Source organism: Rhinolophus sinicus, linkage group LG01 (assembly GCF_036562045.2).
Source record: "Rhinolophus sinicus isolate RSC01 linkage group LG01, ASM3656204v1, whole genome shotgun sequence".
Classification (NCBI taxonomy): Eukaryota; Metazoa; Chordata; class Mammalia; order Chiroptera; family Rhinolophidae; genus Rhinolophus; species Rhinolophus sinicus.
This window is the reverse complement of record NC_133751.1, coordinates 118,892,502-118,907,385: the sequence shown is the minus strand read 5'-3', so window position 1 is coordinate 118,907,385 and position 14,884 is coordinate 118,892,502. Positions and strand designations below refer to the sequence as shown.

Below are 14,884 nucleotides of genomic sequence, written 5' to 3'. Positions count from 1 at the left end.
TGGTCAGTACTATCTATAACATTGGTAATATCTGAGAAAATTTGGTAGCCATCTATTTTCTTGCTTTTTTTTTCCTCCTTCTTCTCTTGCTTTTTTCTCTTTTCCCTATTTTCTCTCCTACTTTTCCTAGCTTATCTTTTCTTCCTTCTTCATACAAAGCAGACTTACTTTCATCAGAAATTATCTGATATATAGCCTCCAACTGCATTAGTTGCTTATAAGTAAACACTTCATATTTATCCATCTAGAATATGATCTATTAATACAAATTCTAAGATGTGCTTTATAGTTTCAGCTACAAATATAAAATTTTTTTACATACTAAATTATTTTTGCAGATCCCCAAGTAAGCCCTTGGTGCGGAAATTAATGGATTGGGAAGTAGTAAGCAGAAATTCGGTATCTGATGACAGGTTAGAAACACAAAGCCTTCCATCACGATCTCCACCTGGAACTCCTAATCAGTAAGTACAGACTAATATCAGATGTACATTTTTGCTTACTTCTAAATTATTGGCTGTATATTTCCACTGCCTGGAGATCAAACTACGTAAATCTTTATATTTAAATCTTTTGATCAGACATGATTTTTGTTGCTCCAGAGCATTCTTTCCTCTCAGCCTGCAGCTCATTGTGTAAGTGGTATAGAATAGCCTCAGCAAGTGAGATAGTAGGGCAAGGATGCTCCACAAGATGCTCGCTTCCTCACGTAGTTGGCTTTCAAAGTAAGGTCCCTGGCTAATACATCAAGATCTATTAGTAGACTTAAAATCTGGAAATATTATTGTTATTATAATCCTTATCCTTGTGGTCTCCAATAGAATTTCTAGGGGAGCATATATTATTTGAACAACCACTGCTCTGCCACTTTCTCTGGTATACAAAAAGTGATTTCCAACATTAGTTCCTACGAGTTTAGCCATAGTAGTTATGCTAAGTACTGTGTTATTCAGCACTTACTGTGTATGTACTTCATTCTAGCATTTCTCACAAAAACTGTGCTTTGGTGTAGATAGTAAGTTAATAAACTTGCATTAGTCAAAGATGTTATGTTAATTTTATAATGTCAACAAACGTGTTGTAGTATATGTTATTAACATAGTAATAAATGTATGTCAGTATAGTTGACAGACCTTGTTAACCCATAAGGCTGATAGACAAAATATTTTAATTTTGGTATGGAATATAATATTTGAAGAAATCTTCCTTTAGAAATATTTGATACACGTTAATGTTCAATAAATGCACTAAATTCTAAAAGTTGCGTCACTGATGGATGTTTGTCAGCCAAAGAATAAACTTCTGTATTGGAAGTAAAATGTGTGCATAAACAGTTTGGTTCACAGAATGTTACCCAATACCTAGATGTCTTCCTTGCTACTAGTAAAAATAGACTCAAAAGTTTCTATCTTTGCTAATTGCAGATTGCTATATCATCTTTCTTTAAAAAAAAAAAAAAATTGCCTATATTTCAAGGTTAATTAGCTTGTTTAAAGAAAATCCAGAAACTTCTGTTGCTGGTCCTTTTTCCAGCCATTTCTCCATTTGTTACCAGGAACAAGAAATTTAAACCAGATGATTGAATTAATTAATTAGCAGTAGCTCTGATCAAATTTTTGGTTAATGAAACAATTTTAAGTATAGTCTGAAAAACTTTTTCTAAATTCTAAAGAGACAATACAGTCTCTTTAGAATTTATTGGTTCAGAGCACGGGCCCTGGAGTCACTGTATGTTGGAACTTTGGGCAAGTTAATTAATCTTTGTCCCATTTTCCTCATCTACAAAATTATATTTATAATAATAATATCCTTCTTGTAGTATTGTTAGGAGGGTTAAATGAGGTTGATATATGTAAAATGCTTAAAACAATACCTGGCACATAATAAGTGCTCAAATGTTAGCTATCGTAATTAATGATAGTAATGACAATAATAATTCATGTGACTATGTCACATATGAGGATGGAAATATGTTATGCAGTATTGTTAGGGATTAAAGTCCCATACATAAAAATATTTATAGGGATTAAAAAGTGATTCAGACTGAAGGTGTTTTTGAATCACTTATTTTATCCATTTATTTTATAAATGCTGATTAAGACACAACGTTGTAGTGACTAAAACAGAAACATTAAGGTTGGTAGAGATAATAGATGTCTGAATAGATAAAATCCTTGTGGCAGATGGTTGACAATCCCTCAGATCTTTGACTTCCTATCCTGTGTTCTTTCTGTTTACATCGCACTACTTTTGTCAGAGACTCTGCTTAGTCAATATGGTTAGTCTTAAAAGCACACACCTACTTTCAATGCAATCATACAATTAAGAAGCTTGAAAAAATTGAATTAAAGCACATTTTTACTCAGTTTTCTTCCTGTTTCTGCAGTCGAAATTCTGCATTCACACAAGAGGGAACCCGGCTGCGACCGTCTTCAGTTGGTCATCTGGTAGACCACGTGGTTCACACTTCCCCAAGTGAAGTGTTTGTGAATCACAGATCTCCATCTTCAACACAAGCTAATAGCATCATTCTGGAATCATCACCGTAAGAACCTTTTCCATTTGGTTTCCTTCTTATAAGTAATAATGCCCCAAATTGTTTCATTTGAAATAATCTGGGAAATTGAGGTATTTGATACAAGATTTTATTTTTGCAGTGTTTTAAAAATTTATATATTTGTAAATGTGCTTATCTGTCCCAGGGATTTTTCTTGGTGTTCCCCCTATAAACTAAAAGAAATCAATGTTATTTTGTTGACTAACTATGTTCTTGAACTGTTAGTACATACACTTAAATATTTCTGCAGATAATGTAGCACTGTGGTCAGGCAATAAAGTAGTGAAAGGTAGGGTTTTTAAAATATTTTTCAGGGAGGGGCCCACAAGGATGAATAGACAGTGTTGGAAAAATTAACTTGACAAAGGAGAACTAAGTACGATGACCATCACAATGAAAATAAGTAATAGAAAACATGCATGCATCATTTCTAAAATTCATATTATATTCTGATACATAAATTCAGCTTCATAATTCAATATTTATATTTCATCAATGTAGTGTACAACATGCTCATATTAATATGCAACGTCTTGATTTATTGGTTTATATAATGCAGTTCATATGGAAGTACTATGCGAGAATTAGAAAAAATAAAATACTTTATAAGATACGTAGATAGGAAAGAAGATTCATTGTTGAGAAAGAGAAAGGGGTGTGAGATATAGTGAATGTGATCAGGATTAAAGAAAGGCTGCGTCTGAGAGTGATGGCTGGAGGAATAGGTGGAGTGATCAGCAAAGCATTTAGTTGCAGGTGCTCCAGAAACTTGTGACTGGGTCTGTAGGAGCCATACTGACAACAGTTGTTTTGATCCACACTTGGGAATGGGCAGATATGCAGGGCCAACTGCGTACATTGCTCTTATGCCATGTATATAATGGACTTGAGCATCTCTGGGTTTGGGTATCCACGGGCATCTTAGAACAGTCCCTGGCAGATACTGACGGACAACTGAACTTTTGGGGGAGTCAAAAGTCTTATGTGGATTTTCGAGCATGCGGGGGTCAGGGCCCTAACTCCTTGCGTTGTTCAAGGATCAGCTGTTATTCCTGTCTTCCTCTTTCTCTTCTTAACATCCAAAAGTTAACACAGGAACTAATTTATCCACAACATTTTTTATGTGGCTAAATGTTGAACAGTATGTGTCTCAAGCCCTGGTTCCCATCCCCACCTTTGGATTATTTTAGGCAAATATTGGTTTTGAATATATTAAAATCATTGAGTTAGAAATATGTTATCAACTAAAGTAAATATGTATGTTGTTAGAGCCCTGGTCTCTACTGATCTTGCATTCTGTTCATTTAAATATAAGTAGTTTCTATTAGAATTTAAACTACAACAATACTACCACTTATAACCAAAATGGAATCATAGAAAATAGGTCTGTTGAGGCCTCACATACGGGCAGGTAAGAGGGTTGCTTAGCTTTTGTTTGTTTTATAAATTGGCTTCTGCGAAGCATTTCATTTGAAGAAGAGTCCACTGCTACCAAAAGTTTGCAAACACCTAATTTAAAATAACTTTACTCCTGCCTTTTACAGTGATTTTCTTTGAGGTACAACTGTAACATAGTGTTAAGAGCACAAGCTCTGCATTCAAACTAGATTTAAAACTTGGTTTCGCCACTTCTAATTATGTGACCTTGGGTATATTATTTTATCTCTGTAAGCTTCGATTTCCTCACCTGTAAAAATAGCCTGATAATATCTACCTCATAAAATTGCTATGACATTTAGTGAGACGCATAGTTCAGTAGAGAAAAAGTGTTTAGTAGGTGTTAACTATAGTAATTACATAGCTTCTTTCAGTTAATTTTGGGGGATATATACTGGCATCTCTTAAGTATTTATGTACCATTTATCTGTCTGCATGTTTGAGGTATGGATGACTAAGTAAACACAGTAAAGAATTTCCCAAATTCTCAACTTCATTTTCCTGAGCCATTTTTTTCATGGATTGTCCCATTCTAATCCTATCTAATGAGCTACCACAGCTTTGTCCGTACCTCATGAATTCCTTTGGCTTAGTCATCAAAGATTTGCCTTCCCTCTGCCCCTCCAAGCTACTGGCACTAACTTCATCTCCAGGCTCAGCTTAACCCAATTCCCATGCCAATCTTGATCAAGTCTCATATGTCATGGACCCTGCAAATACTAGGCTGCTCTAGGACAAGGAAATAAAAGAACCAAACAGGGTGCAAATGGAAGGAGGTATCAAGCCATGGGAACACAGAGGACACACCATATTAGATGTTGTACTTGTGACGACAAGACTAATTGCATGTCCCTGGGCTGTTACGGCTGCAGTATACTTACCTGCCCTCCATCTCTGGAAAAAGTCTCCATTACTTGGATTTGGCAGCTAAGATCAGGGACTTGGAGTTTGGTTGAAACCCAGAATCTCAGGTCTGGGACCTTGATTTTGGAATGAATTCCTACTGATACAATAATACGACATTTTCAGTTCTAGTCCTACATTAATCATATCCCTGAGAGTTTATATATAATTTTTAAATTGCCTTGAGCATTACTTAGTAGTCAATCTGAAATGGTGATTACTTTGAAATACTCTGAATGTCAGAGTGTCAAGAATCCTGAATTTTGAACCAGAATTTTATCTGTAGCTTACGTAATATAAAGTATAGTCGGGTTAAATGCTCAGTAGAGACTTGCATGACAGTAGTGATTGTAACTGAAGGAGTCATGAGTTCCTCGTATGTATCTTAGAAAATGAGAGATTTGAAAGGAGCCATCATTCCTGGTAAGTTTATATTAGTGTCTGCAAAGAATATGGTTTCTGTTTGTTTTCTAGTCTTAAATTAGAATTAATTTTATGCTTCTATGAAAGGTATGTATATACAGCTGAACCTTCAACATCTTTTTAAAAGATTTTTATTAAAATATAGCTAACATACATTATATTAGTTTCAGATGTACACCATAGTTGTTCAACATTTATATACCTAAAGAAGTGATCACAGTGATAAATCCAGCAACTGTCTGATACTGTACCACGCTATCACAATATTATTGACTATATTCCCTATGCTTTACTTTGCATCCCAATGACTATTTTGTAACTACCAATTTGTACTTCTTAATCCCGTCACATTTTTCACTCTGTTCCCCAAACCCCCTCCCATCTATCACCCCAATAAATCTAGTACCCATCTGACACCATAAATAGTTATTACAATATTATTGACTATATACCTTATGCTATACCCTACATCCTCATGACTACCGTGTAACAACCAATTTGTACTTGTTAGTCATTTCCCCTTTTTCACCCAGCCCCCGCACCCTCCACCCATCTGGCAACTATCAAAATGTTCTGTTTCTGTTTTGTTTATTTTGTTCTTTAGATTTCACATATAAGCAAAATCACATTGCCTCTGTCTTTCTCTGTCTGACATACTCCACTCAGCACAGTACCCTCCAGGTTCATCTATGCAGCCGCACGCAGATGGCAAGAACCCATTCCCTTTCCTGGCCAAGCAATATTCCATTGCAGGCGTGTACCACCTCCTCTTTACCCATTCATTTATTGACGGACACCCAGGCTGCCTCCACATCTTGGTCATTGTAAACAATGCAGAAATGAACATAAGATAACATGTACCCTCGAAGTAGCGTTTTGGGTTTCTTTGGATAAACACCCAGAAGTGGGATTACTGAGTCCTTCTTTGTCTCTTGTTATAGCCTTTTTTTAAAGTCTTTTGTCTGCTATAAGTATTGCTACTTCAGTTTTTATTTTTTCATTTCCTTTTTCATGCAACATCTTTTTCCCTTACTTTCAATGTCTGTGTCTTTCAATCTGACGTGAGTCTCTTCTAGGTAGTATATATAAAGTCTTATTTTCTTATCCATTCAACCCACCCTATCTTTTGATTGGAGCATTTAATCCATTTACATTTAAAGTAATTGTTGATAGATATGTAGTTATTGCCATTTTATTATTTACATTTTTTATCCTTTTTTTTCCCCCCTTTTCGTGTTAAATACATCCCTCTAAGATTCCTTGTAATACTGGTTTGGTGGTTATGAATTCCATTAGCTTTTTCTTCTTTGGGAACTCTTTGTCCTTCAATTCTAAATAATAGTTATGCTGGGTAGTATAAACTGGGTTGTAGGTCTTTGCTTAACTATTTTGTGCCAGTCCCTTCTGGCCTGCAAAGGTTTTATTGTGAAATCAGCTGACAATCTTATGGGAACTCCCTTATAGGTAACTAACTGCTTTTCTCTTGCTGCTTTTAAGATTCTTTGTCTTTAACCTTGGCATTTTCATTATGATGTGTCTTGGTGTGGGCCTGTTTGCGTTCATCTTGTTTGGGACTCTGTGCTTCCTGGGTTTGTATGTCTATTTCCTTCTCTAGGTTAGGGAAGATTTCCATCATTTTTATTTCAAATAGGTTTTCGATTCCTTGCTCTCTCTCTTCTCCTACTGGTAGCCCTATAATGTGAATATTGGATGCTTGATGTTATCCCAGAGGCCCCTTAAACTATCCTCGTTTTTCTTTCATTCTTTTTGGTTTTCGTTATCCTTTTTGGATGTTCTCTTCCTTCTAAATTGCTGATTTGATCTTCTGCTTCATCTGAATTGTTGATTTTCCTCTAAAGTATTCTTCATTTCAGTTATTGTATAGTTCATTTCTGACAGGTTCTTTTTATGTTTTCTATCCCCATTTTTATGTTTCCTATCTCTTTGTTGAAGTTTTCCCTGATATCATTGAGCATCCTTATAACCAGTGTTTGGAACTCTGCATCTCATAGATTGCTTGTCTCTATTTTATTTAGTTCATTTTTGAAGTTTTGTTCTGTTCTTTATTTGGGACATGTTTCTTTGTCTCCCCATTTTGGCTGCCTCCTTGTGTTTGTTTATATGTAAAGGTCGAGCTGCTATGTCTCCCGGTCTTACTAGAGTGGCCTTCTGTTGTAGATGAGCTGTGGGGCCCAGTGGCATATTCTGCCTGGGCACCTGAACGGAGTGCTGTAAGTGTGTCCTTTCTGTGTGTTCTGTGTGTCCTCCTGTTGTAGTTGAGCATTGGTTGCTGTTTGCACGTCAATGAGAGGGATTGACTCTCAGGCTCATTAATTGTGAGGACTGGCTGTGACTACAGTGGAGGATCTGTTTTGCAGGGGCTGCCCCTATGGAGCAGGATTCATTTTAGCAGCATTCTGGTGCCTGCCCAGTTTGCCATTTGGGTGTGTCATCCTTGGAGGCGGCCAGGTGATACTTCAGCTCAGTCCAAAGCTGGCCACCAGGCATTCTAGCCCCAGGGCTTCCTGGGCAGTGCACTGCCACTGGCCAAATTCAGCCACTACCTGTATCCTGCCGGGACCACCTGGCATGAGCCACAAAGCAATCTGCAGATCACCACTATCCGTGCTGGGCTTGGAGGTGCTTCAAGAGGCTAAGCAAGCCAGGATCGAGGCCTGCTGTCATTAGTGCTGGGATTGGGGTTGTTCAGCAAGATGTACGGGACATATCAAAGCCAAATGCTGCTTGTTTGGGGTTTGTGAACCTTTGAGATATTTTAGGAAAGTCTGCAGCATGAGCAAGACAGGCTGTTTGTATGGAAAAGCCACTTGATTGACGCTGCTTGGGTGGGTGCCTCAAATTGGATGCGGCGGCATCTCGGGGAATCACCAGGGTGAAGAGAACAAATGGTGTAAGCTAGGATGATGGAGACTCAGATATGGCATCTGCCTGTGTCTGCATGCTGGGCGGGGGGAAGACTCAACAAAGAATGGATTCTATCAGCATTTCTGTCTGAGAAAGCTGCCCCTCTAGCCCTCGCTCTGCAGCCAGACAACTTAGTTCCTCCCCGTAGGTCCCTGGCACCTTTCGAGCTGCTGCCCCAGAGCTAAAGCTCAGAGCAAGTGAGTCTGTCAGAAAGTAAGTCCATGTGCAGGCCCTTTAAGAGGGATACCTAGGGCTCCTGCCACCCTTCATCTCACTCAACCACAATCGTCCGCTGGTTTTCATAGCCAGAAGTTATGGGGGCTTCTCTTCCCAGTACTGGAACCCTGGGCTGTGGAACCTGGTGGGGAGGCCTCCACAGGTGAGATATCCCACCTGATTTTTAACGGTCACACATGGGGATAGTCGTCTCTGCCCCTCCTATCAGTCTCAAGTTTCTTCTGTATGTCCTTAGATATAGGACTTCGGTTCAGCTAGACTTCAGGAGGTCTCTTAATGAAGGTTGTTCTGTAGTTTAGTTGTAATTTCAAGGTGATCGTGAGAGAAGGCAAGCGTAGTGTTTACCTACTCTACCATCTTGACTGGAAATCCTTTAATATCTTCTTTTTAATTCACAATTTTCAGGGTTTATCTTGCTCATTTTTTAAGTAACTAAAACAATCCCTTTGGAATGACAATTTTTCTATAATCTCCCTAGGACAGATCTTCTCCAACTCCCATCTTTAAAGCCAAATGATTACCTCTACTTATAAGACTCGAGCCAAAGTCCTGATCCCTGCTTTTTTCTTTGGTTTCTGTTTTCCTAGTCCTTCCTAAACCACCTGATAGTAGATGCTGGCCTTCTCTTGAAGTTATGGGTCCCTTCCTTCAGGGTGCCAACTGTTATTTCTAGTGTGGCTGTGTTCTACTATGCTGCTTGGTTGTTCTTCCCAAATATATGATGTCTCTTCATTCTGTTATACTTAGCAGTTTTTTGTTTTGTTTCGAAGTTTTTGTTGTTGTTGTTATTGTTGTTTGGGGGGGGAGTGTGCTTAGGCATGGTATCATTTTTAAAACTGGCCTGTTTCATGACATTATTTAAATATATTATAATTTCTAATTATAATGCATGGTTTACCTATGAAAGTCATCTTACTAGATAATTGAGTAATAAATTGCATTTGACAGCTCTACATTAGCTATGTAGAAGGAAGTTATCATTTGTTGTAATAAATTAATACTTTTGGAGTATGTCTTTAAAACGTAATTGATAGCCTTTGTCCAAAAGATGAGTTTCAGGAGTCAGTGTTGACATCCTTAGTTACTTCTATTGACTGTGTTTTAGATAGGTAAGTAGATGGTGGCAGGGGGAGAAAAACAGAGAAATAGTTTGGTTATATATATTTTATAAATTTGAAATATATAAAACGGAAAGATAGTTAACAGGATTACTGGGAAAACACGTCATTGGTTTGTAGAAGCTTCCCAGACCAGCCTAACCTTAATCATGCATGTGGAAAGCTTGTCCAACCCTCTGAGAAGTTACTTTAATAAGAAAGTTACATAAAACAATAAGACAAGGCAGGTAACCCCTGTCCTGAAATCCAAAATTATTCTCCTTGCCTCTGTTACATCTTGGCTAATCCTCTACAACATTCTCTTCACCTTTTCTTAGAATTTGGCTTAAATGCCAGCCCCAACTGTATGCTTGGGCTCCCTTCGTATCTGTGTCTTCCTGCAGAGTGTGAGTGTTTAAAGAAGAGGTTATACTCAAATACCCACTGGAGTCTGGCAAGTAACACTGGGTGGGGTTCCAGTAGTCTAGAATGCCCATGGCCCATTTAAAAGCAGCAGCTATCATCTGGCTTGGTCCAGTGGTTGACAACTTATAATGCAGGTCCATTCTTTCCAGAGCTCCCACTTTTCATTCTGGAAATTCAGATTTGAATGTAACTTTTTAAATGGTAGTTAACTCACATTTTACAAAAGCAATGAATGTGCCATATGTATGTTGGCCAAAATTGTCCCACAAGTCATGAATTGGCAACTACTGTTTTAGGAAAATGCTTTCTAATCAGAAGTGCGTAATAAATATCACTTGTGGAGCTTTTTTTGACCATGCATGCCTGATCTTTAACCCCCAAACTTCAGATTCAGAAGGTTTAGCAACATGTCGCATGATGTCAGTCCTGGCCTTCCTCTGCTGAGCGGTGCCGTTGTTAGCTCACCCATCAGGTTTGGCTCATTAGGTACTGCACTATAGAGCAGGCTCAAGTTGGGCCTGGCTGTCTGTTTTGGCACTGTGTTTCCATTGTTAGCTGGACCAAGAGTAAAGAAAGTTGCTCTGACTCTATTCCCATTCAATCTCAACTTTATACTCTTCCCTACAGACCTTTAGTTTTGAGACTAAATGCTTGCTGGCTGTGACAGCTAGCTGTATGCAAAACTGGAAGAAAAGTTTCTGTTCACCTTACACTCTTAACCCTAAGTAGGGAATAAGACCTATTGATTGCTACATGTGGAGTCCAGGGACTTCTGGATTTTGTAAAGTCTTGGAGGCTTTTAATCAACTGCTTTTCAGAAATGTCAGATCTGTGGGGCTCTGCCAAGGGATTTCCATCTTCATCTTTCCTAATCCCTTGCAGCAGGGCACAACTGAGGCAGATGTCTGTATTCTAATCGTTAGGAACATTTTTCTATACCAGCAGCACTTGAATGTATTGAATTTAGAGGCGCGGGTTCTTGGCAGTTGAAACTAGCTACATAAAAACTAGTATGTTTCGACCTAGAATCCCTGGCATCAAGGTAGACCTCAAAGAAGCTTTTGCTGAAAAGGAGAGATATGGTCTCTGATGCAGCCTTACAGGCTTATCAGAATTTAGAGTATTTTATGCCCTGCAGACTATGAGGAAAGCTCAGCTGAGTGGATGTTGTTGTTACCTGCTTATTTAAAGATTATATTTTATACTCGCTTATAGAATTGCAGGACTGTATTCTCATTAGGAGAAACCTCCCTGGAGGACCATAGAGTTACACCATTTATTATTAATCCTGGCTGACTTCCTTGGCACTATTTAAACTTTTAGCTTGTCTATCTACCAGGTATCTAGCAGCAAGCCTCTAAATAAAGTTCACAGCTTCTCTGCCAAGGGAGATCATATGTATCTAAGGGCCACTCTGGCTGTAATCTCTGTATTAGTTATCGAGCTAAATTATGCTGTAGTAGCAAATTAACCCCAACTTCCACTGACTTACAACAAAGGTCATTTCTTTCTTACATTATATGTACATCATGGATCGACTGGCTCAATTCCATGTCATGTTCGTCCCAGGACCCAGGCTGACAGCAGCCCATGTTTTGGGACATGGCTAATCTCAGGGCTGAGGAAAAAGAGAAGTATAATGAATCATGAGCTATTTCTTAGCGCTTCCTTTCAAAGGTGATACACACCACTTCTCATATTTCATTGGCCACAGCAAGTCATAGGGCCAAGCCAAATGTCGAACTAGGAGGGGTGGAGATTAATTTTAGAACAATAATGTAATTAACACAGTTCCACTTCCCCACGACCTTATGGCTTGTTATCTTAGGCATCTATTGTCAGTGAACAAAAATAAGCAGAAACTGGGTGAAATCTGTGCCCGAGTACCACAGCAGCAGCCATGGAGCTTGATACAGCAACTGTCAACTCTTCTCAGGCAATGAACAGTAACTCTTTTATTTCCCCAAAAGACCTCCTGCCATATAGAGATAAATAATAACCCCAGTGATGGTCAGTGCCCTTCTCAAGAACCATTTTCCTCTTGCCTATTCTCCTTAACTCCTCAGCTTCTCGGATGCATGCTTCCTAGGATACAAGTTGAACCCACTGGTTCCCCCTTCTGGCCTTTGTGAAAAACTCACAAGTAATGTTAGTAACATACACTTGCTTGTTCTTAAAAGCTACAGTTTTTACCTTGAAGCCTTCCCTATTATACCCAGCTCTTTTTATCAATTCCTACTGTCAGATTGAGGCTTATTCTCTCTAATGTTAATTGAATTTTTGCTTCCTCACCTTAAATCATATTCTGACAATGTCTCATCCAGTTTTGTCTTTTCAGGGATCTCAGCATTTTCACTCAAATTCTAATCCTTGTTTCAGTATTGAGCTCATTACGTTCATGAATTGTGTCTTATTTCTAAATAAATTGTGCCAATCACTTAACTTCTCTAGACTGGAACAGGTGTTTTATCTGTGGAATGTCTCAACTCTGAGTTCTGATTTCTCTTTGCCTTATTCCCTGGCTATCTATATAACTTCACTAAAAACCTTTAAAAAAGATTTTTGGAAAGGTGTGTACATTGTTATATTAGATTGAAATAAATATCTTCATAAGGATACCCTTAAACTATACAAACGGTGCCAAAAAATGTATACACATTTTAAGAAAGGAAAAAACTATTGAAATTGTAATACTCAATATATACCGATAACCAAAGATGAATACAAGTCACACTGGACTTCTGCAATTACAAGAGGTGCTCGAAGTGGTTACCATCAGCATCCAGATACTTCTGATTACGGCGAACTACTGCTTGCAGCTTTGACCAAAGTGTCCACTTGCATACATTTTTTGGCACCCCTGGTTTTTATTATATGTAGGATTGTTTACAGAGTTAATAAAGTAGAAAACTAGATTTGCTACTTAAATTTCAAAGTTTTAATATTTCAAAGAAATATTTCATTAAGCAGAGACACTTGCAAATAAATATGGTATTTAAAGCCTGTCTCCTACTAGACATTGTAAATATCTGAGTTGTTTGACCCTAGTTTTTAAAATAACAGTTTTGTAAGACAATTTCCAAAATATTCATTCTTTTCCGTTTTTCCTATCTAGATCACAAGAGACCCCTGTTGATGGGCAGCCACCAGCTTTACCACCCAAACAATCGAAGAAAAACAGTTGGAACCAAATTCAATATTCACATTCTCAACAAGATCTGGAAAACCAGATTAATGAAACATTTGATGTTCCATCTTCCCCAGAAAAATCTACTGTAAGTAGCTTCAAATATACTCATTTCTTTGAAATTTTTAAATCAGAAATGAAATTTCTTTTGTACTGTGGCATGTTTTATCTGTAAGTTATAATACTTTCTCTTTTTCATTATATGTTTGCTCATGAATTGTGCCACAATATAATCCAATTGTGGAATTTCCTTTTATTATCATTTATAAAATGTTCATTGCTCTAGAAATTAATTCTTAACAAATTTATGTGGATTTTAATCTTGCAAAACACAGCATTTCCAGAACAAATGCTAATAATCTATTAAATACCATTAACTTTATTATATAATTCACTGAGTGCAGAGACTTTATCATTTTCATCAACCTTTTGAAATTGAGTACAAGTCCTTGGAGTATATGATCACTCTTTGTTCTACAAAATATACGTATGAATTATATTGATACTTTTGCCTTAGAGAACATGCTTTCACCACAACAAATGGTAAATTGTTAGAATCCTCTGATTTACGAACTTTTATTGCTTTCTCAGGTAGATGTAAATAAATCAAAAGTGAGATTGTCAATAAATTTAAAAAATACACTGTGTTCTTGGAGAAGTATAAGCACAGACAAAATATGAGTGTGTTTTGGGAATCTTTAAGGGACCTCGGGGAATAAAATAAGATGCAGGGAGAGGAGAATCCACAGCAGGTATTGGCAGCGCCAGAAGTTTCCGGTAGCCATGACACTCATGGCCCTCTCATTTGTTCACCTATAGCCCTCCAACATTAACTAAAGTTGAAAGGCCACAGGCAACACTCTGTTCTCCCACACTATTGCTCCACCACCACAGACATATCAACAGAGAGCAAAATCCTTACCAGAAATGGCAGTTTTAGTGCTATCTATGTGGTGATTCTTTTGTATCATTTATTCATTCATTGGTTCATAGTTGTTGAGGTCTTTCTGTCTGCTAAAGTACTTTGGTGGGTAGTGGGAATACAGAAACAAAACATGGTCCTTGCTGTTAAATAATCTACGTCTAGTTTGTTTTTCCATTCATGCAAAAATTACTTACTGAGTAACTGATATATTCAGTGCATTGTTATAGGCTTTGGGGCTATAACGGAATAAAATAGGAAAAAAAATCCCTCTGCCTTCAAGTTACTTACATTCTGGGGGATAAGGGTAAGACAAATAGTAAACAACGTAAATAGTTTAAACATATAGCATGTTAGATAATATAAATGCTGGGGAGAAACATAAAACAGGAAGGGGCTAAGGAATTGCAAGAGTAGAGTGCTAAATTACAATTTTAGGTAGTGTAAGCCGGTGGTAGCCTGAGTGCTAAGCCATGTCGGTTAGCTGAAGGAATTGCAGGTACAAAGATGTGACTGATACGGCCAAGGAACAGCAAGGGAGTCAGTGTGGCCAGAGCAAAATACGCATATGAGGAGGAGACAGGTACGGGAGGGAGCCAGATCTTAAAAGTCGGTCTTACAACGATTTTGTATTTTAACCCTGAGTGAGATAGGAAGCAAATGGATATACAAATCTGAAGAGATAAGTCACGTGGTGTCACTTAAGTTTTAACATTATCACTCTGGCTGTTGTATTGAAAATAGACTGAAACCAGGATAGTAGAGATAGT

General features: G+C 37.7%; 1 protein-coding gene across 5 annotated transcripts in view; it reads left to right on the top strand.

Annotated features, from left to right (window-relative positions):
- PTPN4 (protein tyrosine phosphatase non-receptor type 4) overlaps positions 1-14,884 on the top strand; it is a 174,153-nt gene that overhangs the window by 125,080 nt on the left and 34,189 nt on the right. For all 5 annotated transcript variants that reach the window (XM_074335257.1, XM_074335240.1, XM_074335231.1 and 2 more), the window contains exons 14-16: positions 339-464; positions 2,387-2,545; positions 13,121-13,280. In XM_074335257.1, coding sequence (XP_074191358.1) covers positions 339-464; positions 2,387-2,545; positions 13,121-13,280 — 445 coding nt within the window. The remainder of the gene's footprint in view (positions 1-338; positions 465-2,386; positions 2,546-13,120; positions 13,281-14,884) is intronic.